This window comes from Natator depressus, chromosome 2, assembly GCF_965152275.1.
Source record: "Natator depressus isolate rNatDep1 chromosome 2, rNatDep2.hap1, whole genome shotgun sequence".
Taxonomy (NCBI): Eukaryota; Metazoa; Chordata; order Testudines; family Cheloniidae; genus Natator; species Natator depressus.
The window spans coordinates 189,941,434-189,967,705 of NC_134235.1; the positions used below are offsets into that span (position 1 = coordinate 189,941,434).

At 42.9% G+C, this 26,272-nt stretch overlaps 1 protein-coding gene across 1 annotated transcript in view; it reads right to left on the reverse strand.

Moving 5' to 3' along the window:
• Positions 1-22,538, reverse strand: part of CMTM8 (CKLF like MARVEL transmembrane domain containing 8) — a 43,382-nt gene extending 20,844 nt beyond the window's left edge. The window contains exon 1 of the mRNA XM_074943298.1: positions 22,221-22,538. Coding sequence (XP_074799399.1) covers positions 22,221-22,379 — 159 coding nt within the window. The 5' untranslated portion in view covers positions 22,380-22,538. The remainder of the gene's footprint in view (positions 1-22,220) is intronic.
• Between the last annotated feature and the right edge of the window lie 3,734 nt (positions 22,539-26,272).

Here is a 26,272-nt window from a genome sequence, read left to right on the forward strand (position 1 = left end):
CTGTGTTTGTTTAGTATCAGCTTGCCCCATCTTGCACTCTTTAGTCCCTGGTGTCCCACCAAACTCCTGTGTGATCTTAAGCAACACGAGCCTCTTTTCCCAATTCTACTCATACAACATTTTCCCCCATTTTATAAACCATCACACTAACTAATGAACTTCTGTTTCCACAAAACACCTCTAGGCCACAGGTTACTGTACTTAGCCTAGATGAGTCACATCTTTACCATGGACTCAATTAGGCCTGTACTTCCAAAGATAAATTTAGTTTCTTCGAAGGTGACCAGACCTGGACCACACAACTTCTGCCTCTTTTACCCTTTTCCAAATCTGACAGCCTGGTTCTCTCGATTCTCCTCCTACTCTGAAGGATTGGCCACAGAATTATTCTCAGTGTCTATGCTCTCTGGTACTTTTGGCATTTCAATGATTCACATGCAGTGATTTCCTGCGCTTCCCCACTCTGTTGGTTTGTAGACGCTTGCAGTTTATCATAAAACTTGTCCCTACTGAGTGTTCACCTCATGTGATCTGGGAGCCACTAAACTACTTACAACTCCATTAGTTCACCTTTTCCTGTTTCTTTCCAAAGGTTGGATCCATTCTGGAGTGCCCTGTTCCAGAGCTGGAAATTCTTTGGCTGAGCAGTTGTATTGTGTCACTTGCTTCCTCGGACAGGTCATCATTTCCATTCTGCCATTTTCTATTTTCTGTTTGACTCTACTGTAATCCCTCCAGTGCCCAACTCTGTTCTTGCACATGCAGCTAAAAAATTGTTCCGTCTCCCCACACTGATGCTGTCTGAGCACAGGGCACTTTTGTTTTCCCCCTTGGGCTATCTACCACAGTAAATACAACTCATTATGGGTACAGACCCCTGACTGCCCTGCTCTTCCTTTCTTCCATCTCATAGCATGCACCACTGTGGGTGCTTGGACTCCTACGGTTTTCTATCCTGTGTTGAGGCTTCTACTGCACAGGCCATGTCCAGAGATCTATTGGAGATGAGATCCCCTCTTGGGGCAACAGCTCAGGCAGGCAGTGGTCCCTTGTGCCACAACCCATTCAGTCCCAAGTCACGGATGTCCATAATGCTGTCATATAGGGATCTATTCCTTCCCCCTCATATTTGTCCTTTGTGAAGAACTTATGCACCCCCACAGTTTCATTGCACTTGGGAGAACAATGGTCTCTACAGCTCCGAACACAGTTGCTACTGCTGAGGCAGTGGTGAGCTTGAGACTGGCTTATAGTTCTCTACCATGCTCTCACATGAGATAACATAAGATTAATTTCTTCCTTTACTCCTCATCTTGGATGGCTAGATCTGTGTATAGCTCAAATACCTGCTTCCTTCAGGTCCACACCTGGGCTAGGTTCTTGTCTGCAATAATCAAGGGCACCTGTGGGCGGTGTGTGCCATGATTCACGCTGCTACCTGCTGTGCTCCACAGCTTCTTACAGACAAATCACTGTCACCATGTTTTATTAGAAATAAGTGATGTGGCAGGCAGATAGGCATTTGTAGGAAAGAGATCTTTACTGAGCATGTATTGAGGCCACTGTTATATTTGTCTGGTGGTAGCTTGACCCACCTTGAGCCTTTTTGCTGTCACACCAAACTAGGTCCCTCCTGAAATCTGACCCTCTTCCTCCAGTTCCTCCATCACACACAGCATTGACCTTGTCAGTGGCAGTCTCAGTTTACTTGAAATCCAGTTGTTATTAATCAACTTGTGATGTCCCCAGCTCTCGTGAGGAGGTATATGCATTGGATTTCATAGATATTACGGTCAGAAGGAACCATTATGATCATCTAGTCTGACCTCCTGCACAACGCAGGCCACAGAATCTCCCCCACCCACTCCTGCGAAAAACCTCTCACCTATGTCTGAGCTATTGAAGTCCTCAAATCATGGTTTCAAGACTTCAAGGAGCAGAGAATCCTCCAGCAAGTGACCAGTGCCCCATGCTACAGAGGAAGGCGAAAAAGCTCCAGGGCCTCTTCCAATCTGCCCTGGAGGAAAATTCCTTCCCAACCCCAAATATGGCGATCAGCTAAACCCTGAGCATATGGGCAAGATTCACCAGCCAGATACCCAGGAAAGAATTTTCTGTAGTAACTCAGATCCCACCCCATCTAACATCCCATCACAGGCCATTGGGCCTATTTACCATGAATATTTAAAGATCAATTAATTGCCAAAATCATATTGTCCCATCATACCATCTCCTCCATAAACTTATCGAGTTTAATCTTAAAGCCAGATAGATCTTTTGCCCCCACTGCTTCCCTTGGAAGGCTATTCCAAAACTTCACTCCTCTGATGGTTAGAAACCTTTGTCTAATTTCAAGTCTAAACTTCCCAATGACCAGTTTATATCCATTTGTTCTTGTGTCCACATTGGTACTCAGCTTAAATAACTCCTCCCCCTCTCTGGTATTTATCCCTCTGATATATTTATAGAGAGCAATCATATCTCCCCTCAACCTTCTTTTAGTTAGGCTAAACAAGCCAAGCTCCTTGAGTCTCCTTTCATAAGGCAGGTTTTCCATTCCTCGGATCATCCTTGTAGCCCTTCTCTGTAGCTGTTCCAGTTTGAATTCATCCTTCTTAAACATGGGAGACCAGAACTGCACACAGTATTCCAGGTGAGGTCTCACCAGTGCCTTGTATAATGGTACTAAAACCTCCTTATCTCGACTGGAAATACCTCGCCTAATGCATTCCAAGACCCCGCATTAGCTTTTTTCACAGCCATATCACACTGGCGGCTCATAGTCATCCTATGACCAACCAATACTCCAAGGTCCTTCTCCTCCTCCGTTACTTCTAATTGATCTGTCCCCAGCTTATAACTAAAATTCTTGTTGTTATTTATCCCTAAATGTATAACCTTACACTTCTCACTATTAAATTTCATCCTATTACTATTACTCCAGTTTACAAGGTCATCCAAATCTTTGTGTACGATATCCCGGTCTCTCTCTAAATTGGCAATACCTCCCAGCTTTGTATCATCTGCAAACTTTATTAGCACACTCCCACTTTTTGTGCCGAGGTCAGTAATAAAAAGATTAAATAAGATTGGTCCCAAAACTGATCTCTGAGGAACTCCACTGGTAACCTCCCTCCAGCCTGACAGTTCACCTTTCAGTAGGACCCGTTGTAGTCTCCCCTTTAACCAATTCCTTATCCACCTTTCAATGTTCATATTGATCCTCATCTTTTCCAATTTAACTAATAATTCCCCATGTGGCACGGTATCAAACGCCTTACTGAAATCTAGGTAAATTAGATCCACTGCGTTTCCTTTCTCTAAAAAATCTGTTACTTTCTCAAAGCAGGAGATCAGGTTGGTTTGGCACGATCTACCTTTTGTAAAACCATGTTGTATTTTGTCCCATTTACCATTGGCCTCAATGTCCTTAACTACTTTCTCCTTCAAAATTTTTTCCAAGACCTTGCATACTACAGATGTCAAACTAATAGGCCTGGTGTTACCCAGATCACATTTTTCCCCTTTCTTAAAAATAGGAACTATGTTAGCAATTCTCCAATCATACAGTACAACCCTTGAGTTTACAGATTCATTAAAATTCTTGCTAATGGGCTTGCAATTTCATGTGCCAATTCCTTTAATATTCCTGGATGAAGATTATCTGGGGCCCCCAATTTAGTCCCATTAAGCTGTTTGAGTTTCGCTTCTACCTCAGATATGGTAATATCTACCTCCATATCCTCATTCCCACTTGTCATGCTACCATTATCCCCAAGATCCTCTTTAGCCTTATTAAAGATTAGAGGCAAAGTATTTGTTTAGATATTGGGCCATGCCTAGATTATCCTTGACCTCCACTCCATCCTCAGTGTTTAGCGGTCCCACTTTTTCTCTCTTTGTTTTCTTCTTATTTATATGGCTATAGAACCTTTTACTATTGGTTTTAATTCCCTTTGCAAGGTCCAACTCTACTTCACTTTTAGCCTGTCTCACTTTATCCCTACATGTTCTGACCTCAATAAGGTAGCTTTCCTTGCTAATCCCTCCCATCTTCCACTCCCCCTATGCTTTCTGCTTTTTCTTAATCACCTCTCTGAGATGCTTGCTCATCCAGCTTGGTCTACAACTCCTGCCTATGAATTTTTTCCCCTTTCTTGGGATGCAGGCTTCCGATAGCTTCTGCAGCTTTGATTTAAAGTAATCCCAAGCCTCCTCTGCCTTTAGATCCATAAGTTCTTCAGTCCAATCCACTTCCCTAACTAATTTCCTTAATTTTTGAAAGTCAGCCCTTTTGAAATCAAAAACCCTAGTTGCAGATTTATTTTTGTTTGTCCTTCCGTTCAGTTTGAACTGAATTAGCTCATGATCACTTGACCCAAGATTATCCCCTACAACCATTTCTTCTATGAGGTCCTCACTACTCACCAAAACCAAATCTAAAATGGCATCCCCTCTAGTCGGTTCGGAAACTACTTGATGAAGGAATCCAACAGCTATCGCATCTAGGAAAATCTGAGCCCTATTTTACTACTAGCACTCGTCCTCCAGTCTATATCTGGGAAGTTAAAGTCTCCCATGATCACGCAGTTTCCATTAGTATTTACTTCATTCAAAACATTAAAGAGGGCTCTATCCATATCCATATTAGATCCCGGTGGTCTATAGCACACCCCAAGCACTATCCCAGGGGAGGCTCTAATAGTTTTCTTCCCCAATGTGATTTTTGCCCAGATGGACTCTGTCTTATCCATTCCATCGCTTCTTATTTCTTTACATTCTACCTCATCATTGATATACAATGCTACTCCACCACCTTTACCTTCATTTCTGTCTTTCCTAAACAGCACATACCCTTCAATACCATGTTTCTGTTATCCCTATAATATCTGGTTTCACTTCCTGCACCAGTAGCTCTAGTTCCTCCATTTTGTTACCTAGGCTCCTCACATTGGTGTACAAACATCTTAATTTTTGTTGTTTGGCCTCGCTCACATTCTGTACCCGATTAGGCACGGTCATTCTACAGCCAGTATAACCTATTAGACTGGTATCCACACTGCCCTTCCTCCTTATGTCCATTCTCCTACCTACGGCTGTATCCTTTCTTACTTTGTTTTCTTCCCTCTCAATGCTAAAATCCAGCGTGGAGATTACCTGGACATCTCCCAACCATCTCCCCCAAATTCCTAGTTTAAAGCTCTCAATCAGTTGTGCCAGCCTCCATCCTAGAAGTCTATTTCCTTCCCTACACAGATGAAGTCCATCCAGAGAGAACTGTCCTCTGTCCATGAATGCCTCCCAGTGGCCATATATCCCAAAGCCCTCCTTATAGCACCACTGCCGAAGCCATCTGTTGATAGTCATAATCTTGTCACACCTTTGTTGCCCTTCTCTAGGAACAGGCAGAATCCCACTAAAGATCACCTGATCGCCTCAATTTCCTTACGCATCTTCCCCAGCCTAGCATAGTCTCCCTTAATACTTTCCAGCAAGAATCTAGCCATATCATTTGTTCCCACATGAAGGATAATTAGGGGATTCTTTCCTGCTCCCTTTAGGATCCTTTTCAACCTCAGGTCTACGTCCCATATCTTAGCACCTGGAAGACGGCACACCCTTCTATTCTCTGGATCAGCTCTGGTTACAGGCCTGTCTATTCTTCTCAGTAAGGAGCCCCCGATCACATAGACCTGCCTTTTCCTGGTGACCGTGCTATTCTCCAGTCTATTCCCTGTTCCCTCTGGCTGTAAGTTCTTTCCATTCCTATTCTCCCTTGTAATCCTCTTCAACCCATCCTGTATCCTCCTGGGGCTCATATTTGGTGTAGTCTCCATTGACTTCTCCTTTTCCTGTAGAACTACCCGCTCTTCTCTTCTTCCTTGCCCTTCCACCTTCAGCGACTACCTGCTGAGCCCCTTCTTATTTTCCAACTCTACAAACCTATTCTTGAGCTCTATTTCTCCTTCACTAGCCCGTCTTTTCCTCTGCCTGGTTCTTTTAGTCACATGCTTCCACTGACCACTTTCTTCACCTCATTCCTGCTTCCATCTGCAAGTCTGAGCTTTTCCCTTCAGATACCTCATGTCTTTGCTCCATAATCTGCTCGAACCCCTCCCTAAACTCAACCAGATTTTCCACCTGCATCTCCAAACCTCGGATCTTTTCCTCCATCAGCTCTATCGGATGGCATTTCATGCAGACAAAGCTCTTACCAGGTACCCCCTCCAGGATCATGTACATACCGCAGCTTCCACAGCCAGTCATCTTCATTGTGTCTTCCGCTACATGGGTCACTCCCACTGCTGCCTCTGTATCTGTCATAGCCTTCCCACCTTCTCCTCCAATAGAACTCCCACTGAAACTCCCCTGTTTACAGCTCTGTTTGCTGACTCCTGTGCCACTACAGCTGTCTCCAAGCACAATTTCAATAAACAGTACATACAGAGCTCCAAGAAGTCAAGTACAACTCCTAGTCCAAAGCGTTAAATGGGGATATGTTTATCAGAAAAAGATAAAAGATAATACCTTATCAAACCAACACCTCCTACATCCCAGGGCAACTATGTCCCGAGTCCCAGAGGTCCAAGTGTGACCCTATTGTCCTACTAGAACATCCATGCAGGTTAAATCACCCCCGACAGGTATTTGTCTACTACTTAACCCTGCCATGAGTGCAGGGGACTGGACTAGATGACCTCTCCAGATTCCTTCCAGTCCTGGGATTCTATGCTCAATCCTTTTCTTATGCCTGCTGTTTGACTGCACTTTTCAGCTCCTCCAGTCTGCAATGGCAGTGATGCCAACTCTGAACGATTCACAATAAAATTATGAGTATTTGATTATTTTCTTTAGGCCCTAGCTCCTGGAGTCACATGATTTCATGAAACTCAGCTTTCATTCAAAAAACAAACAAACAAAAACACATTTCTAGCCTTCATGACTGCAGAGAATAGCTTGAGAGTGTGACCCTTAAAGGCTCAAAAACTACAAGGCAAATAAGAACTCAATGCGTATTTTTTTTTTAAAAAAAGTCATTCTCTTTAAATAAATATGATTATTTCTGGAGGCCTGACTCATGATTTTTGAACACTTGCGGTTGCCAGTACTGTGATATATAAAAAGCAGCCTTAAATAATGTGGTAACAATGCTGAGTGTTTCTCACAAACCCACAGTTCAACACAGCAAATCTTGTGTCAAAATTCCAGGATATTCAAGTCCAATAAAAAGCAACATCCTTAAGTGTTACACATGACTTCAATGGGAGCTGTAGCCAACAGAACTTGTAGGTTCTCAGCACATCTCAGGATTTGATCCAAAGATTGCTTCTTATTTATTTTTTTCTTTCTTGAAATAAAAGTTAAACAGTTACAGATACAACTGGTGTTAAAAGTTTTTGTTTTTTCCCCATTTGGTTATTTCAACTACTTAAGTCTCATTCAGGACTCACTCTTATCCATTGAATGGAAACACCAGAACTCAAGAGACGTTCAAGTCCAACAGATGTCTAACCAGTATTCTTGTACATTTTCAATTAAGGAATGTTATTACAGGTAGCTTGTGTTTGCTTCATGTAATCTATTAATACCACCAAATAATAAAATTTTACTAAAGTGAATTAACTTCAGATAACATTTCCCTAAAGTGCAGTTTATACTCCTCAGAGACTTCTGCACCACTGAACACATGCATAATTCGCAGCGCAGAATTTTTTTTCCTGCACAGAAAATACATTCTGCCTGAGAAGTGCTGCAGTTCCCCCTTTTGCACACCAGAGGCTGCTGTGGCACTAGGACAGCAGCGCCATGCCAGTGGCTGACTGGCAGTAATAGCCAGCAGTCAGATGCGTTCATCACAGCACCCTGCTCACAGAACCAGGTTAGGAGGCACAGGATATGTGGGTGAGGACGTGAGACACAGACAGAGTAAAAAACAACAAGGAGTCCTTGTTGTACCTTACAGTGGATCACAGACTGGGGCGGGGGCTCAGGAGCTAGTGGGGTGACAGCACTGTGCCAGTGATTGAATGGGAGGAAGGCTGTGGGGCCGCACGTGCCTGACTGAATGGGATAGACTAGGGGTCAGTCAGGGTCTGCATGGGGGAGGCTCCACAGCTCCCCAACGATCCCTCCCCCTTCCAAAAAACCCTGTTCCATACTTTTCCCACCCACACCCAGCAACCTTCCAGGTTCACTCCCAGGCTCCTTCCCCCTTCCTCAGCTCCTCTGTTACCCCGACTCCCCCAAGTATTCGCACTGCTTCTGAGGAGTGCAGCAAGTAAGTTTCTGTACTGTAGTTTAAATGACTTACTCAACGTTCTGTATTTATTTGCATAGTAAGGAATCTATTTGTTAAAAAAAAAATAAAAAATCCTGAATCTTTTTTGTCTGTATTATAGACATACTTGCTGACAGGTATTTTGAAATAAATTACCAAAATAATTGAAACCGGCGTGATTATATTTTGTTACTTTGACAAAATAAAATATGCAGAATTTTAAAATATTGTGTGCAAAAATTTTTGGCACAGAATTCCCCCAGTAGTAAGTTTAGCTCTGAATATAAAAAATGGCATTTGTAGGGTTCGACCCTCAGCCTATCAACCATTCCCATGTCAAATGTGCTGTTTACAAGCTGTATTTTTCTAACCCCAAACCTTGAAAACTCAGCCTGGGATTTTGAGCTATGACATTATTTGTGCGCAGCCAAGTCACACCAAAACACATGTAACATTCATGCCAACCACTGAAAACATCAGTCTTTCCTCACCATTCTGATCTCTTCTACCAAATACTTAGGGGCAAACACATCAGAAACAACCAGAAATATTTATTGGTAAGAAACTGTTGATTCATAAAAGCCAGACAAACAATACAAGTGTTGATCACTAAACTCAAATTCCTCTCCAACTACTCTTTCATGTTCTTATTTCTCAAAATGCATTTGTTTTATTTTGTACGTGGTGACTACAGGCGAATCCTGGGCCCACTGAAGTCAACTGGAGATTTGCTATGCATTTCCTGGGAATCAAGAGCCGATCTTTGTAATGAATGCAATGTACGTACAATTTATCTTAGACTGGATTTGTTTTCAATAACTGATTTGGATGCTCTCTGTACCTTCAGTTATTTGGTAATCTTGTTTGCATGCACCATTTGTATAGTGTTATCATAAAAAAGCACCATGTTAAAGGAGAATTCTCTCTCTCATACTTATTTTCTGTTTACATAATGATTTGTAAAATGTTTATTTTGGAGATCTAAATTAAAGTTGACAGCATCCCCCTAAATCAACAGAAAATGCAGGTTTTTAGCCTTTAAAATGAAAGTTATTTATCTAGCCAGATCAACTCTGAGGCTGACATTCCATTATCTAGATTGATAAAAACGTGAAAAATAAATGTAACCAAGCTTAAAGAATTCTGTTTCATTTATTGCTTGTGTGGTCTACTGAATTTTAACTCAGCCTGAAGGGAGACTTTCTAAGAACGCCCTTCACTCACCTTTAACAGATTATCTTGCCCTGCTTACCCAAGGCAAATATTTGCCAGAAAAGTCTTATCGCATGAAAAGGCAGGCCAAAGTGTCTGCTTGACCAGACACGTTGTACAAAAGACTGTCTTTTGTACAATGTGTCTGGTCATGTTTTATGATTACCAAATTCTGGAAAGAAATCTCCAAAGAGCTTATTAAAACATTATATAGAACATTCTAAATGAAGTCTGGATAGATTACTCTAATGTGTGTAGACTCAATGATTCTTGCCTTTGAAACAAATTTTGTTTCAAAGGTGGAAAAATCTTTTAAATATGCTGAATGACATTTCCTCCTGGTAAGACTACTTTACCTTCTGAAGAATAACACGGCATAAGCATAATATCTTCAGAGTAAGGCCCTGAATTCTGCAAACAAACACTTATGCATGTATTTACCCGTGTCCACCTGAGTAGTCTAAATGAATTCACTGGGATTTCTCAGATGCATAAAGTTAAGCGTGTGCTTAAGACAGATTGCTGCCCAGCTGTAACATGCTAAATAAGGAGAGAGAGATTTTCAGGAACGGTTCATTAAAAAAAAAAAAAAAAAAAAAAAAAGTATAGATACCCTCTGCTTTGTATTAACATAGATGAATTACCAATTTGACTTAAAAAGTTGTTTTATTATTCCAGTCTCATGACAACTATAGATTTTTATGTGTTCATGTAGCATGCTTAATACTAGTTTTGCACAGTCTTTTAAAAGGTTAACTTTTTGCCATAAAATAAGACCTAACACAAAGAGGTATCTGTTTTACAAATTTACTGTTTCAGATGTATACATTCACATTGTACATTAACTCCCCAAGCATCGGTTAGCAGGACTTAAATAGATAAAAATACATAAAGGGACTTTCCATTCTCTATTATCTCCTCATGTATAAATTAAACTGGATCATCTCCTCCCACTCATCACCCTCTCGAGTAAAACCCTGTCAATGCAAGAATCAATCCCAAACACAAAGGTCAGCTTTACTGGAATTGGTGTGGTTTGTGTAACTACAGTATTTATTTTTAAAAGGAGTATTTCCCACTTGGAAACTTTACAGGAATAAAGAAACAGCCACAGCATATACCAGAACAAAAAAAAATACTCTGTCTAGCCTGGTATTCTGTTCCTGACAATGGCCAATTCCCCTTACATTAGAGGAAGATGTACAACACCTATTATGCGCTTACTTGTACTGTAATATACTTCAATACAATCCCATAGGGAAGAAGAGATATTTTTCTTGAAGGTCAATTGGTGGTCAGTTTATTCACTGACACAAAAGGATTGACAACGTTTGTAATTCAAAACCCAACATTTTAAAAATACCAGACTCTCTTGCTTCAGCAATGGTAGATAATCACTCTTCTACACCTGCACCTAATGAATGCACTATACACCCAGATACATAAAATGTTTGGAATTCCATCAAAGAACCTGCTGGTGATTAAGATGGCTACGAACTTTTTTGCCTTTTTCCACAGGAGTTCTTTAATAGCATAAATCCCTTGCAGTTTGGAGATTAAATAAGGTGCCATTGTAATAAAACTACAGTTCCTGGCTGACTTCACTCCCAGCTAGCGGCAGATTTTACAAAATGAGCCTATCCTGTCTGCCAAATGCATAAGACAGACTCATAAAAGTCTAGGACTGGAAGGGACCTCATGATCATATAATTAAAAATTGCATCATAATATACATGTACAAGGGGGCTGAACAAAGTTTGTACAAGAAACCTTAATTCTGGCACCTGTTAACTTTTGAATCTTTGACTTTCCAACTTTAATAATTTCTTTAAACATAGTTGCATGTATAATATATGTATATGATCTTGATGCAAGTGATTAAATTACTTGTACTAAGCTGCATTATGCTTACATGATCTTTAAACATTAGACCAACTGCAGATCTAGATGTACTGTATTCAGTAAAATATTTGAAACAAAAAAATACTGCAAAAAGAAAAAGGAGTACTTGTGGCACCTTAGAGACTAACCAATTTATTTGAGCATAAGCTTTCGTGAGCTACAGCTCACTTCATCGGATGCATCCGATGTTGCATCCGATGAAGTGAGCTGTAGCTCACGAAAGCTTATGCTCAAATAAATTGGTTAGTCTCTAAGGTGCCACAAGTACTCCTTTTCTTTTTGCGAATACAGCCTAACACGGCTGTTACTCTGAAAAAAATACTGATGTCTTTTAACAGTTGGATTCTGAGCACACACAGGACAATAGTGCATTTGTTTTTACATTCTATTTCTACAGCCCTGGTCATGGGCATCCAAGCATGAATTCACCCTCACCTCACCTGACCCTTGCTAGAGTCTGTGCTACCATGGTCCTCACCAGTCAGACAGTAACTCAGAAGTCCAAGACGGATCAAACAGTATCATGGGGTTTTACCAACTCCTTAATTCCTGGATGCAACATTTTGTCCAGTCAGATCTCCTCTACTCTTTCCCATACTCAAGTCACAGCTACTCTGCAGCATGACACACACAGCTCAGAGCTTGCAGTTTACTGTTTGCAGCACTGCAATCTTGGGAATGTCACTCACAGTAGAGAAGAAAATAAATATAAAGGGGATTCGTTATTGAAATTTCTGTACAACACATGCACACATACACCACACACCTGTGTATTCTCTGGCTGCCTAGCTCCCTGACTAAACAAATATATAAACACAGTCTGTGCTGCAGAGTGTCACCAGGAGTCTCCTTAAATCCTGGCCTAGACAAAGCAGTCATGGAAAGGGATGTTGACTAACAACGTAAGTCTTGTGTTCAGGCATTTGGTATGAAGCGGAGGTCCTTGATAAGGGTCCTTTTAAGTTGAGTGTGTCAAGTCATCAGCTAAAACACAAACAGCCCCAGTTATGGCTGTAGATGCTATTCTCCCCAAATAGACATTTCACTCCCAATAGTTCTATAGGATTTATATATATTGTATTTGACTGGCATGTGTAAACGGATTGTTAATCTAGTCCCCTGATGTCATTGTTAGTTTTAATAATACCAAGTTAACTGGATCTCTTAGACTTAAACTATGAAAGTGAAAGGGACTAACACCAATCCCTCTTAGGACGTGATCCAACTCCTGTTGAAAGCAGTGACCTAATTCTCCTATCACTCTGTGTAAACCAGGAGTTGCTCCCCTGAAATTGCATCACTTACACCTGTGTCACTCCATTAAGTGATAGAAGAATCACTTCTATGACTCCAGCAGGAATTGGCTCCTACTCTTACTGAACAGTGCTGCTCCTTAGAATACGTGATAGGTTATACAATTTATTTGTTGTTTGACCGTAGGAAAGAGGGCTTGGTGCTCCTTCAGAGGCACAATTTCTACTGCTTTATTGGAATTAGAATAGGAATGAGTGTGGGAGAATCACATTGCAACGCTTTGTCCCCTGTTTTTCTTATACTTTTGGATAAAGCTAAAAGAAAAAACAAAAACAAAAACAACCTGGTACCTGAATTTATGGCAGGGTTACTCCCAGCAGAGAACAACATGCTGAATAAGAATGCATGCCCACCAGCAGAGGAAGACATGCCAAGGGACAGATAAGGACAATGCTTGGTACCTTTTCAGTTCTGAAGGTCTCAGAATTCCTGTGAGGAATGTCAGGTTTCAGAGTAACAGCCGTGTTAGTACACAAGTACTCCTTTGAGAGGAATGTGTGTTTGTTTTGAAACTTTAATCTTTAAGAAGAATCCCCTATTCCAGTAGTGAGAGCTCTTGCAAGTGCTGCTTTTAACTCAACCTTTTGCTATCCACTTTGCATGTGAGTGGTGTGTGTGAACTATGACTTCAGTAGTGAAGGAGAATTCCCACAATTGCAGGGCAGGAAGGGACGTTCACCAGCAGTGCAATGCACCTGTGTGTTGGGGTCAAAGAGTTGTCTTGTGGTTAATACACAAGGCTAGGAGTCATAGGATGTGGGTTCCATTCCCAGTTTTGCCAGAGTTACATGTGATCTGAAGCAAGCAATTTAACCTGTCTGTGCCTCAGTTTCCCCAGGTGTGAAGTAGGGTAATGATGCTTCCCTACTTCACAAGGTGCTGTAAGGCTAATTCATTCATGTGTGTAAAACACTCGGAGATTTTTAATTTGGCGATGGGGGAAGAAGGAAAAAATTTCAGTGATAAAGGGGAAAGGCAGCGATGGGGGGGGCATGGAAGAGGAAGCACCAATAGGAAGGGAAGTCCAGGACTTTGTACTATTGTCTTAGCCCTATATTTACATAATAGCAGGGTAAGGAATCTGCATCCCTTGTGTTGTAATTTTACCAATACTGCTACCCAGTCTCTTCACTAGCAGCCTAGTTTCAGTGGTGGATTTTAAAAAAAGCTCAACTCCTCCGGAAAAGCCTTCACACCACCCAGCAACAGAGGACTCCTCAACAGCCTCCGACGTCACCCTCCTCACATATAATTAAAAATTTTATTAAGATGATGTTTAAGAAAAGTGAAAGGTACAGAGTTTAAGTAGAAGTTTCTGGTTATCATGGAATAACATACAGATCATCAAGGTGTGTGAAGTTCCGTTTAAGATCGGATGGCATAAGGAATATCCCCGCTTGGGGGTAAAATGTTGATGGGTCAAAGTACAGACACTGAAATATGAGGGTATACTGCTCATATAATGGCTATGTTCAGGTGTGGAGTATAATGAGTGGATACGATGATGAGGATGGACTGATCCTCATTTGGTGAGATTTAATGTTCAGTGAGTTTATGGTTCCAGTTCATATGGTCCAATGGAAAAAAGTCTCTCGGTCCCTTTCTCGTAGTCAATGCACAATGTCACTCCAACTCACCCCTCCTGGTACTGTCAGTGGCCAGTGATGTGTTCGGTGTAGATGTCCCTGGACTATCGGATGGTGTCTTGTACACCCAGCCACTGCACCATCCTTGAACTAGGGATGCATGGGACTGGATCTACTCCACAGGAATTGTGGAGAGCCTGGGAGGGCTACAAATTACTTCTTCCCTAGCAGAGAAGCACACTGGTATCAGCACTCCAGAAAAGAACAAGAGTCCAGCTGTCTCCTGTATACCATAGAGCCTTCTTTTGGGCTTCTGAGTGAGCTATAAAAGACCCCTAATCCAGCTCTGTACTTTAATTAGAATTAAAGCATTCAAAGATTACTGCAGAGGTTTTACTGCTCATCTCTAGAATAAATGCCAGCAAGAACCATTTCAAAACTGACACTAAGAGGCATAGGAATTTTGATTAGACTCACTGCCCATCCAATGACTGAATTTATGTTTATGAATATTTTTAAATGCATTTTTCTCATGACAAAGTAATAGCACAGGAGACAAATTCTACCTTAAATGTTGAGGTATTGGGAATTTCTCACATTCCTAAACTTTTGTGAAGTGTCTCCATTCATTTCAAGTTCTGTTATCTAACAAGCCTCCTGTCAATCCCACTTTTGTTTCTGTTCATGCTTGGGGCACATTCCACACATCACCTTTCAAACTTTGTTTTCTTGTATTTCACCCACATAGTCCTCTTGTTCCAAGGAAATACACTGATCTAGTCCAGGAAGCTATAGACCTTTCAGGAAATGGAGCGTTAAACAATTATGTGATCCCAAAGGAAGATGGAAACTATATGTATATATCTGCTGAAGCAGAGGTGGTTAGTGGGGTGATAGAATAACAGTCTAAAATGCAGTGAGGTCTGAAACCTGACTTCAGTGGGAGTTTTGCCTGATTAAGGAGTGCAGGACTGGGCCTAGAATTCATGCCATGCATTTTCACATTCAGTGTGTATAAAAAGAATCTCTGAAGTTATTGACTGCTGCAGAGGTAATTTGTTACACCCAGTAATAAGTGATTAATTTTAAGCATATGCTTAAGTCCATCCCTATTCAGCAAAGCACTTGCTTAATTTTAAGAATGTGCTTGAGTTTCATTGACTTCAAGCAAGCAGATGCGCCCAGTTACTGGGGGAAGTATTGAGAGTCCTGCCATTCCAGAAGCTGGAGGGCAGGATTCCTCCTACTCCTGGGAGAAAGGAAGGAGGCTAATGCTGCTGTCTCTGCCTCTCTGAAGGGGCATTCCAAAGTTGTGGGGATAGGGCCATTGGCTTAATCAAGCCCTGATAATTCATTTTATGTGATGTGCAAAGCATAGGGCCAATGAGGAGATGCTGCACTCAATAAAATGGAGTAAAACTTTTGTTTTACACTTGCCCAAATAAAGGCCCTCACTGAGTTGTTCCTATTTTATTTATTTCATCCCTCCTAGTACTAGCTAATTCACCAGAACAGTGCTAGAATTTGGTAAGGCAGTGTGCCTTTTAGGATGAATTCTATTAAACTGAAGAGATGTTTCAGGGATGCGTGTTATAAAAATGCTTTCCCACAACTCTGGATCTTTTTGTTCTAGTACTGCGGTGAGCCTCCAGTTTTATCAAGAGAACCAAATACATGTGATACCAACTTAATCTGAGACTCACTATACTATCAGAACGAGAGATGATTCATTGGGAATCTTTCTGGATTATACCCCAGAGTCAGACATCTTAAATTTGGACAGGGTAAAAAAAAATACCTAGTGACTTAATGACAAAACCATGATGTATTGCCCAGAAATGCAATCTAGAAACAAAATCCTGTATAGCTGCAGAACTGCAAGAATGATCACGTTAATGAAAAACCCAGAATAAGGATGTAGATTCATAAGAACTACATAATCCTGAAGAGTGTCTGGGAGTGATATATAGGTGAAAAACTGAACGATCGGCCTGGTCACAGCTAAAAAGAATGCCAACCCATTGATCCACTTGCAGTAGCACAGCAGTCTTCTAAATACTTTAAGCTGTACTTGTTTAAAATAAATATCCAGCACAAAGACTAAATGCACTAACATAATTTTTTTAAAAGAATACTGTAGCCAGCAACATGTTTCTGAGCAGCAACAACTTGGAGGAATCACTGTCATTATTCAAAGTAAATATTTATATAACTATATGCTTAGCAACCAGAAAATTCTCCACTCCTGCAAAATGTTCCATAAGAGTTGGCTTGAAAAGCTGATTTAATACTCTGAGGGGGCACTTCTAGTCATTGTTTCACAGATCCATAAAATTCCTGAGAAGACAAACATGTCTTTCTAAGCCATCATCTTGTCTTTTGAGAGGATATTTCTGTTCTGGACAACTCTGGAAGTTGTTATTCTTGCTTCTTTGAAAATGCAACATGACACCTTGGAGGGGGTATACTAAAGGAATATCTGTCACTACCTTTTACTAGGGTATGGCTTCACCGCAGAGTGAGTCTGGGTAATTGGCAGCTGAGTTTGAGCACTAGGTATAGCTTATCTTGGGTCTGAGTACCTGCGCGAAAAAGCCACACTGAAGTTACTCTTGTCTTCGCTGTCTGTAGCCATCTGTGTGTGTTGCTAGACTTCCAGAGGGGGTGCTATCCCACAGTTCTTTGTTCTCCAATAAGCCAAGCTGCTCTATGATTCTTCCCCAGTGAATTGTGGGAGAACCCATCTGTTCTGGCCACGAATGAGAGAACTGTGGGAAGGCACTTGTCAGGGTTCCCTCCCCACTCTGAACTCTAGGGTACAGATGTGGGGACCCGCATGAAATACCCCCTAAGCTCATTTCTACCAGCTTAGGTTAAAAACTTCCCCAAGGCACAAATCCTTCCTTGTCCTTGGATGAGTATTGCTGCCACCACCAAGTGAGTTAGACAAAGATTCAGGAAAAGGACCACTTGGAATTCCTGTTTCCCCTAAATATTCCCCTAAGTCCCTTTACCCCCTTTCCTGGGGAGCCTTGAGAATAATCTACCAACCAGACAGGTAAACAAGGTGAGCACAGACCAGACCCTTGGGTTTTTAGGACACTAAAAACCAATCAGATTATTAAAAAACAGAACTGTATTATAAAGAAAAAAAGTAAAAGAAGCACCTCTGTAAAAGCAAGATGGAAGCTAATTTTACAAGGTAATAAGACTTAAAAAACACAGAGGATTCCCCCCCTAGGCAAAACTTCAAAGTTACAAAAAAACAGAGATAAACCTCTCTTAGCACAGGGAAAATTCACAAGCTAAAACAAAAAAGATAATCTAACGCATTTCGTTGCTATTACTTACTATTTCTGTAAATTTAGATTTATCATTCAGTAGGAGCTGGATTACTTGCTTGGTCTCTCTCTTTGTCTCCGGAGAGAACACACACAGAGCACAAAAACAAAGCCTCCCGCCCCAGATTTGAAAGTATCTTCTTTCCCCATTGGTCCTTCCGGTCAGGTGACAATTAGGTTAATTGAACTGATTAACCCCTTACCGGTAAGGGGATTCTGTACCTCTGGCCAAGAGGGATTTTATATTACTGAATACATAAAGGTTGTTACCCTTCCCTTTATATTTATGGCCGCACTGGAGAACTTTCATCACTGGAGGGATTTAGCCTGTGTCCAGGTTATCTGAGCTTCAGCTTATACCCTAGCAGTGCCAGCGAGCCAAGGTTTAAAGCACCACTAAACTGAGAGGAGAGGGTTGTGTGTGTGAATGGGAGGCGGAGGTTAGGGACAATACCTAACCAACCACGTGGCCTAACTCTGCAGTGAAGACATATTCCTAACTGGTACAATTTTGATATATTGTCAAGCGCGTATCCATTCTGTTTGCTATTTGAACCTGTGGAATTCTTCCTTTACCTCACACCAGGTAAGAGATCTGTATTTTTAGAACTAGAAGTCATTAATGATATTCTCACCATTATGCATATGTGGTTGACTGATAAATTATGCAGCAACACAGTAAAACAGAACTTTTAGAATTCCTGATTAGGGGATTTGGATTAGTTTTAAAGTTGACTTTCAGTGAGTTTGGTACATAGGATGAGCAGGACAGGTAGAAGCTGACCGGTGATTTGGTGCCATTTTTGATGTATGGATCCTGTATAAAAATAGTCATGCCCAGGCACAATGCCTTGGGAGGCTTTTCTTCTTGGGAGGAGGGAAAAGAAGGGCAGGGTTTGACCAAAGTCTGGGGACAGTACTTATTTTTCACACTAAGCTCTATTTTGGTTTCAATGTCATAATCCCTATTTCAACTGGATGTCTTCTGTAAAGTTAGGGGGGAAAGCAAAAACAAACCTAGAAGAACCTCTGTTTCAGTAGCTTTGACATAATTGGTGGAGTTAAGAACCAGCAGTACTAGCTGGTACAACTCAGAACTCACTTGTAGTGGTCTTTAAGTACTATTTTTCAGGCTGATGCATAATTTCTTACTGCAGCACACATGACCACAATCTTAGACCCCGATGCAGAACAGCACTTAAGCACATACCAAACATTGTTTTAAAGTTTCATATGAAGAAAGTCAGACCTGATAAGAGTGGCACTAAAATAATTTTGAACTTCTTTTCCAAAGGTCATAAATTGCTAAATTTAATGTAAGGACAAAACAGGTATCTCAAGACTCTATTTAGACAGAAAGACTATGGAAACCATTCTCAGTCTGTAAGGCTAGCAAAGACTAAGAAGCACACTCCCATCCAGAAGTCTACACAAGAGCTTGTATGTGTGGAGTGTTCAAGCAGCTAAATTGAACTATAATCTCAGTCTCAAATGGAATTCATGCCATTGTACCTATGCTAGAGACTCTTCATACAGTACTTCCATGGGTTCTGTATCACACTTTACGAAGGTTCCAATTAACCTATTCAGATTTCTCTTATCAGAGAAAGCGTGAGTGGTCTTGAGAACCTTGTTGCAATAAGGAGTGGAAAGGCAATAAGAAGTGGAAGAAGGAATGTGGCATTTCTTTTGAATACAATTACAGTGACTATAGCTTGATTTTTTTTTTTAATTGCCCTAATGTTGATACTGGAATGTTCCCAAAACTTGAATTTGTTTACATTTCAGGTACCTAAGCACTCCGGATTGTTTGACAATATCTAATAATTACAGCTCCAAGCAAGTATTTTGGTTAGTAGTAGAAGTTACTACCTCGTATGAGGAAGTAGTAGAAAGTATCTTGTAACATGATTCTTCTCTGGCTGTTTCTGCCAGAGGTCCACTAAGGATCCATACTGCACATAAGCCTGGAGTTCCATTTGGCTGGTTTGCTTTAATGATAATGGATAAGGTAATTACTCCACTGCTGGGTCAGTCTTTTGGAAGTTTATAATAGTTACATTCTCAGCCCTTGAAAGTGGATGTGGTCAAATAAGTGACCTTTCCACAAACCATCAAAGCAAAACAGTCAAGCAGAAAAACTTACATGGTGGATTGAAACGCTTAAAAAAATGTTTAAGATCTCTAATCATTAATTGAATTGATTTAAAAAAATTAAAAATTTAACAGAGAGGAAGTGTGTCTAATCGTTCAGCGCACAGGACCAACAACTAGGAACTCCCACATTCTAATCCCTGCTCTACCATCAATTTATTACTTGGCCTTAAGCAAGCAACAATCTCATTTTGACTGGCAGCTTGTATAATAATTTACATCTGCGCAAAGTAACAACAAAAGACTAAATCTGTTATCATTTTTGGCTGAGCTTGCAAGATTTATCCTGCACTTGATGGTGTTCCTGTTTGGATGTTTGATATTTAGATATAATGTGATAACTTTTGAACACAGCATCCAATCAATTCCAAAAGTTCAGGGAATGTTTGAGGCAAGTTCTTGACACCCTGAATGACTTGTCTCCCAGAAAACAGAGAAATAATGGTGGGAGAATAGGAGCATATGCAGAACCCTTGGCATGGGTTATAATAGGGGAGAACAGGTGACCCTGGTAAAGGGGAAAATGGGGGTATGGGAGGGGAAAGCAGAATGGGGCAGAAGTGGAGGCATACACAGCACTGGCATCGAGGAGAGAGTGGGAGACTGGCATCAAGCAGAATAGGGGACACACAGAGCCTTGGCAAGGTGTGAAATGGAGGTCCCTGGTAAAAGAGTGAAGGGGGCAGAATGGGAGTGTGAACAGAGCCTCTGGGGAGCAGGGCAGAGGAGCGTGGGGTGCACACAGAACTCCTGCCATGGGGGCAGAATAGGAGACCTTTGACTGGGAAAATGAGGAACAACCAACCCTGGCATGGGGGGAAATGGGGGTGGGGGCACACCTGACATGAAGTGGGGGTGTAGAGGTTTCCAGGGAGTCTCTGAAATTGAGGGGGATGGGAGGGTGGCATGCAGGAGCCTGGGGCGGAGGCAAATGAAGGAATATAAGGAATCGCGAGTGTGTGCAATGAGCTTGATCTACAGAAGCAACAAAGCATTAAACCCCCTACCAGAACAACTCTGCGCAGGGGCAACTGACTATACAAAGTGCAATGAAATGATTAATCAATCCCTTATCCAGCTGTAAAATAGGGATGATGTGTTACTTAGTTTCTTATAAGGGTGTTGTGAGAGTTAATTTATTAATATTACCAATGCAGCGTATAAACACATAAAACAAAATATTTGAAAATCTGATCCTGATCGGCCAAGATGGTTTTTCCCCTGCAAGAGTTGTTGACATTACAAATGCTAAAACAGACAAAAGAACACATCCCCCGCTCTGTGTAGATGTTTATGTCATCAAGTTTTATGGGTCTTTACAAGACAAGAACTTGACATTTATCATTTAAAACTGCATTTATTTTGTTATCTAAATCAAGTGCTCTGTTACTGATGAGATTTCAAACAGAATATTACAAGCATTGTACTCTAGAAGCACCCAAACCACTGGCCTGCCGGAGTTTTGATTGTAGTGCAGGAAACATTGCAGTTGTTGCAGACAATGAACTGGGGGGAAATGTTAGGTGGAGGTTAAAGCCATATAAAATGAGCTTCTCTGTGATGATCCTAAAGAGTAGATTTTGGGGACCAACCTCTCAACAGTCCCATGGTCTGTCTGTAAAATGTGTAATTTAAGCAAACCCTGATAGAATAGAAAATTTATTGTTTCTTGATTACTCATTTAGACCCCACCAGCTGATCTGGGTGGATAAACCTACATGGGGGGGGGGGGGGGCATAGTTGTCTGCACCTATGGATCTGTTTGCAGGGTCAGAGACTAAAACATTAAAGTTCTTCTTTGGGGATTATTCAACTTTAAAGCTGGATGGAAACTGATTTACAACCTCTGATGCTGACACCACCATGATGTTACATTTCAGTAAGATACCCACAAGAGATTCTAATATAATAATTAGAATTAAAATATAGTTAATTGCAAATATGACTCAGCATTTACAAGTCTTCAATGCAGGACATTTTAAAACATTTGGCATTACATTGAATGTCCTGCAAGGAGCTCCACCCAGGCAGCTCACTACTTTGGAAGGCTGCGCTAAAGGTGCATGGGGTGGATTGGAGCCACTCCGGAGTCACTCCACACCGGAGCTCACAACGCAGCCCAGAGTGACCTGCTACTTAAAAAAATCATCAGCTCACATGTAACCTGTTACTCTGGCAACTGCGTTTCTCCCCAACAGGCAGCGGGCTCGCGAGGGGCTTTACCATTAAAAGCAAAGTCACCGCAAAGGCAGGTCCTTGTGCAAAGCCCCCGTCCCCACGCTGCTGGAGAGAAGCCACAAAGCGTGGGAGGAAGAGGCTAAAAGTGTCCGGGAATCCTGCCCGGCTGAGAGAGACTGGGAGCCGCAGTCAGCCCCGGCGGCTCTCCCTCCCCACAAGCCAAGGGGACGCGGCGGCGGCGGGCGGGTTACTCACGATCTCGGTCAGCATGAGGATGCCGGGCGCGGTTCGCAGGAACTCCCTGTCGTAGGCGAGGGTGCTGGCGCCGGCCGGGGAGAAGCTGGCGGTGAAGGAGCTGCTGGTGATGGTGGTGACCGTCTGGGCGCCAGGGCGCGGCGGAGGCGGTTGCTCCATCTTCAGCCGCCGGGACCCGGGCTGGGCTGGGCTGGGCAGCCTCCCCCACGGCGCGGTGCAAGCCCGGGGTGCGTGGGGCTCAGCCCGGCCTCTGGCCACGCTCAATGGGCGCCGGGAGCGGGGCGGCGGCACGTGAGCGCAGAGCGAGCGCGGCTTTGTGCGGCTGCCAGCCCGGCGCGCCCCTTGCCCCGAGGCACCGCGCCGCGGCCCCCTGCCGAGCGGGGCGGGGCAAGACCGGGCGCTGGGCGCCGGGCGGGACAGAGGGGAGACGCGAGCGGGCGGTCCCGAAGGGGCGAGGCAGCCCGCTGGCCCGGGGAGGCGGTGGGACCCCCCCTGACTGCTCCACGGACTGTTCACTTCATGGCTTATAACTCCCGGGGGGGGGGGGAGATTCCGGCCCCATTGAGGACAATGGCAAACCGCCTCACGAGGGCAGGAGCTCAGCCCTGCCCGGGATGAAGTCGGCTTTGTGCTGAGGCCACGGCAACGCGCTTTCTGCCTCCGCTCGTGTAAACCCATGTTTTGGGGCGGGGTTCAGCCTGCTCCCTACGGCAAAGGGAAGCGTGCGTCTCTTCCCTCCAGCGGAGACCCCCTTCCGGCGCTTGGACTGCGAGCACGTTTGGCTGGGGCTCTCCCCGCGCGGGACAGTGGACACCACACTATGGCAGGTGAGCCCCTCACCGCCGCAGGTAGCCACGTCTACCAGAGCACGCGCGGGGGCCGCTTTGGAGAGGAGAAGCATTTAATCCCCGTTGTAGCTGCTGCTGCCGCCAGGTGCGAGCAAGAAAATAGAAAGTGGGGTGTGTGACAGGTTGGATCCCCCCCCCTTTCCAGGGTGCCACCTGAGGTGCGGGGATCCTATTGAGCCCTCCTGTCGCATCAGCCTGGGTCCCCCCCTCCCCCAGTGCTACTGTGGCAGGCTCTCAAGCCCCTTTCCAGGACACACACAGGTAGGGGGCACACCCAGCTGTAGAATCGCACAGAGTCTACAACTGTGGTGGGCAACCTGCGGGCCACATGCGGCCAGTCAGGATCATCCGCTGCTGGGCCAGAAGACAGTTTGTTTACATTGACTGTCCACAGGCACAGCTCCCCGCAGCTCCCAGTGGCCGTGATTCACCATTCCTGGCCAATGGGAGCTGCGGGAAGCAACGCGGGCTGCAGGGACCTGCTGGCCACTGCTTGCTGCAGCTCCCATTGGCCGGGAACGGCGAACCGTAGCCACTGGGAGTTGCGCGCAGCCGTGCCTGTGGATGGTCAGTGTAAACAAACTGCCTCACGGCCTGCCAGTGGATTAGCCCACCACTGGTCTACATTCAGCTCTCTGTGGGAGGACTCAGCTAGAGGATTGCCCATGACTCCTGTGAAAACACCCTCTAGAGAGTAAACCCAAAATTACACTGTCTTGCATTGTATGGAGATCTAGTGTGAACTAATCACCCTCCTCTCTCACAAAACTGGGTGACTAAATTTCATCTGCCATTTTGTTGCCCAGTGTTGATAAATGCAAAGTAATGCACATTGGAAAACATAATCCTAACTATACATATACAATGATGGGGTCTAAATTAGCTGTTACCACACAAGAAAGAGATCTTGGAGTCATTGTGGATAGTTCTCTGAAATCATCCACTCAGTGTGCAGCGGCAGTCAAAAAAACAAACAGAATGTTGGGAATCATCAAGAAAGGGATCGATAATAAGACAGAAAATATCATATTGCCTCTACATAAATCCATGGTATGCCCCCATCTTGAGTACTGTGTGCAGATATGGTCGCCCCATCTCCAAAAAGATATACTGGAATTGGAAAAGGTTCAGAAAAGGGCAACAAAATTATTAGGGGTATAGAACGGCTTCCATATGAGGAGAGATTAATAAGACTGGGACTTTTCAGCTTGGAAAAGGGGGGATATGATAGAGATCTATAAAATCATGAGTGGCATAAAGAAAGTAAATAAGGAAGTGTTATTTACTCCTTCTCATAATACAAGAATAAGGGGCCACCAAATGAAATTAATAGGTAGCAGGTTTAAAACAAACACAAGAAAGTATTTTTTCACGCAACGTACTGTCAACCTCTGGAACTCCTTGCCAGAGGGTGTTGTGAAGGCCAATATTATAACGGGGTTCAAAAGGGAGCTAGATAGATTCATGGAAGAAAGGTCCATCAATGGCTATTAGCCACGCTTGGCAGGAATGGTGTCCCTAGCCTGTTTGCCAGAAGCTGGGATTGGGTGACAGGGCATGGATCACTTGATGATTACCTGTTCTGTTCATTCCCTTTGGGGCACCTGCCATTGGTCACTGTCAGAGGACAGGATGCTGGGCTTGATGGACCTTTGGTCTGACCCAGTATGGCTGTTCTTAAGATATACATAGCTTTTTGCCTCCCCGTCCCCAGTTATGAATTGCACAAACTGGGTTTTGGAATAAATATGAAACAAGTTTATTAACTACAATAAATTTTAAGTGATTATAAGGGATAGCAAACAGAACAAAGCAGATTATTGAGCAAATAAAACAAAACACTTAATAAGCTTAATACACTAAGGAATACTGGCTACAAATAATAATTTCTCACCCTAAATGTTGTTTCAAGCAGGTTGCAGAGTTTCTTGAAGGTAAACTGCAGTGCTTGCAGCTTAAATCTTCAGGGATTCCTTTTACAGGCTGTCCTTTTCACCTGGATGCAGCCCCTGCCTCCCCAGCTCAGTTTCTTTGTTTCTTCAGGTGTTTTCAGCAGTCTTCCTTCTTGGGCAGTGGAGAAGAGCCCTGATTACCTCGCTTCCCAGCCTTAAATAGGATTTATATATGGCGGGAATCTTTTCTTTCCTAGCGCACCCCCTTCCAGTGGAAAAATATGAGCTCAAGATGGGACCGTGTACCAGGTGACATGATCACATGACCTTGTAGTGTCAAAGCAGCATCCCAGGAAGCTTCTCAGGAAGGTGGAAGATTAGTATCTTCAAAGTTCTATTGTCCTTTTTAATGGCCCATCCAGGCTGATTGCCTACTGTCTGGTGGGCGTTTTTCCAAGTACACACACAGTTGTAATTGTTACATAGTCAATATTCCTAATTTCAGATACAGAAATGATACATGCATACAAATTAGATAATCACATTCAGTAAACCATAACCTTTCCAATGATATCTCACATGATCCACCTTGCATAAAACATAGCATAGTTATACCATATTCATATCATAACAATATTTTTATGAAGAATATGGGGTGCAGCATCACAGGGTGTGGGAAAGGAAGTATGTGTAGAAGATTTCAGACCTCATGAAGGGTGACATCGGGATTTATCTGGATCTTCAAAACAATCAAGGGACACCTGCTTGCTCCCCCATATAGAAGATTCTGACGGGTTTTCAAGGGTGTATCTACAAAACCTATAAAAGTCAGACATCGAAAGTTATTGGAGATGGAAAATGTTAGGTCATTATGAGTCTATCTTCATGACAATACAGGACTGTTCCTGGCCATTCATTGTCTAGTGCTTGTCTAGTCTCGTTTTATGCCCCAATAATAATGATAAATAAAATAATAATCATAAGAAGAAATAAAAATCCAAGTCACTTAAGAGCTTCCTAAATACACTGTCCTATTCAGAAAAAGAATCAGCAGGCATGCGTTACATAAGAACGGCCATACTGGGTCAGACCAAAGGTCCATCCAGCCCAGTATCCTGTCTTCCAACAGTGGCCAATTCCAGGTGCCCCAAAGGGAATGAACAGAACAGGTAATCATCAAGTGATCCATCCCCTGTTGCCCATTCCCAGCTTCTGGCAAACAGAGGCTAAGGACACCATCACTGTCCATCCTGGCTAATAGCCATTGATGGACCTATCCTCCATGAACTTATCTAGTTCTTTTTTGAACCCT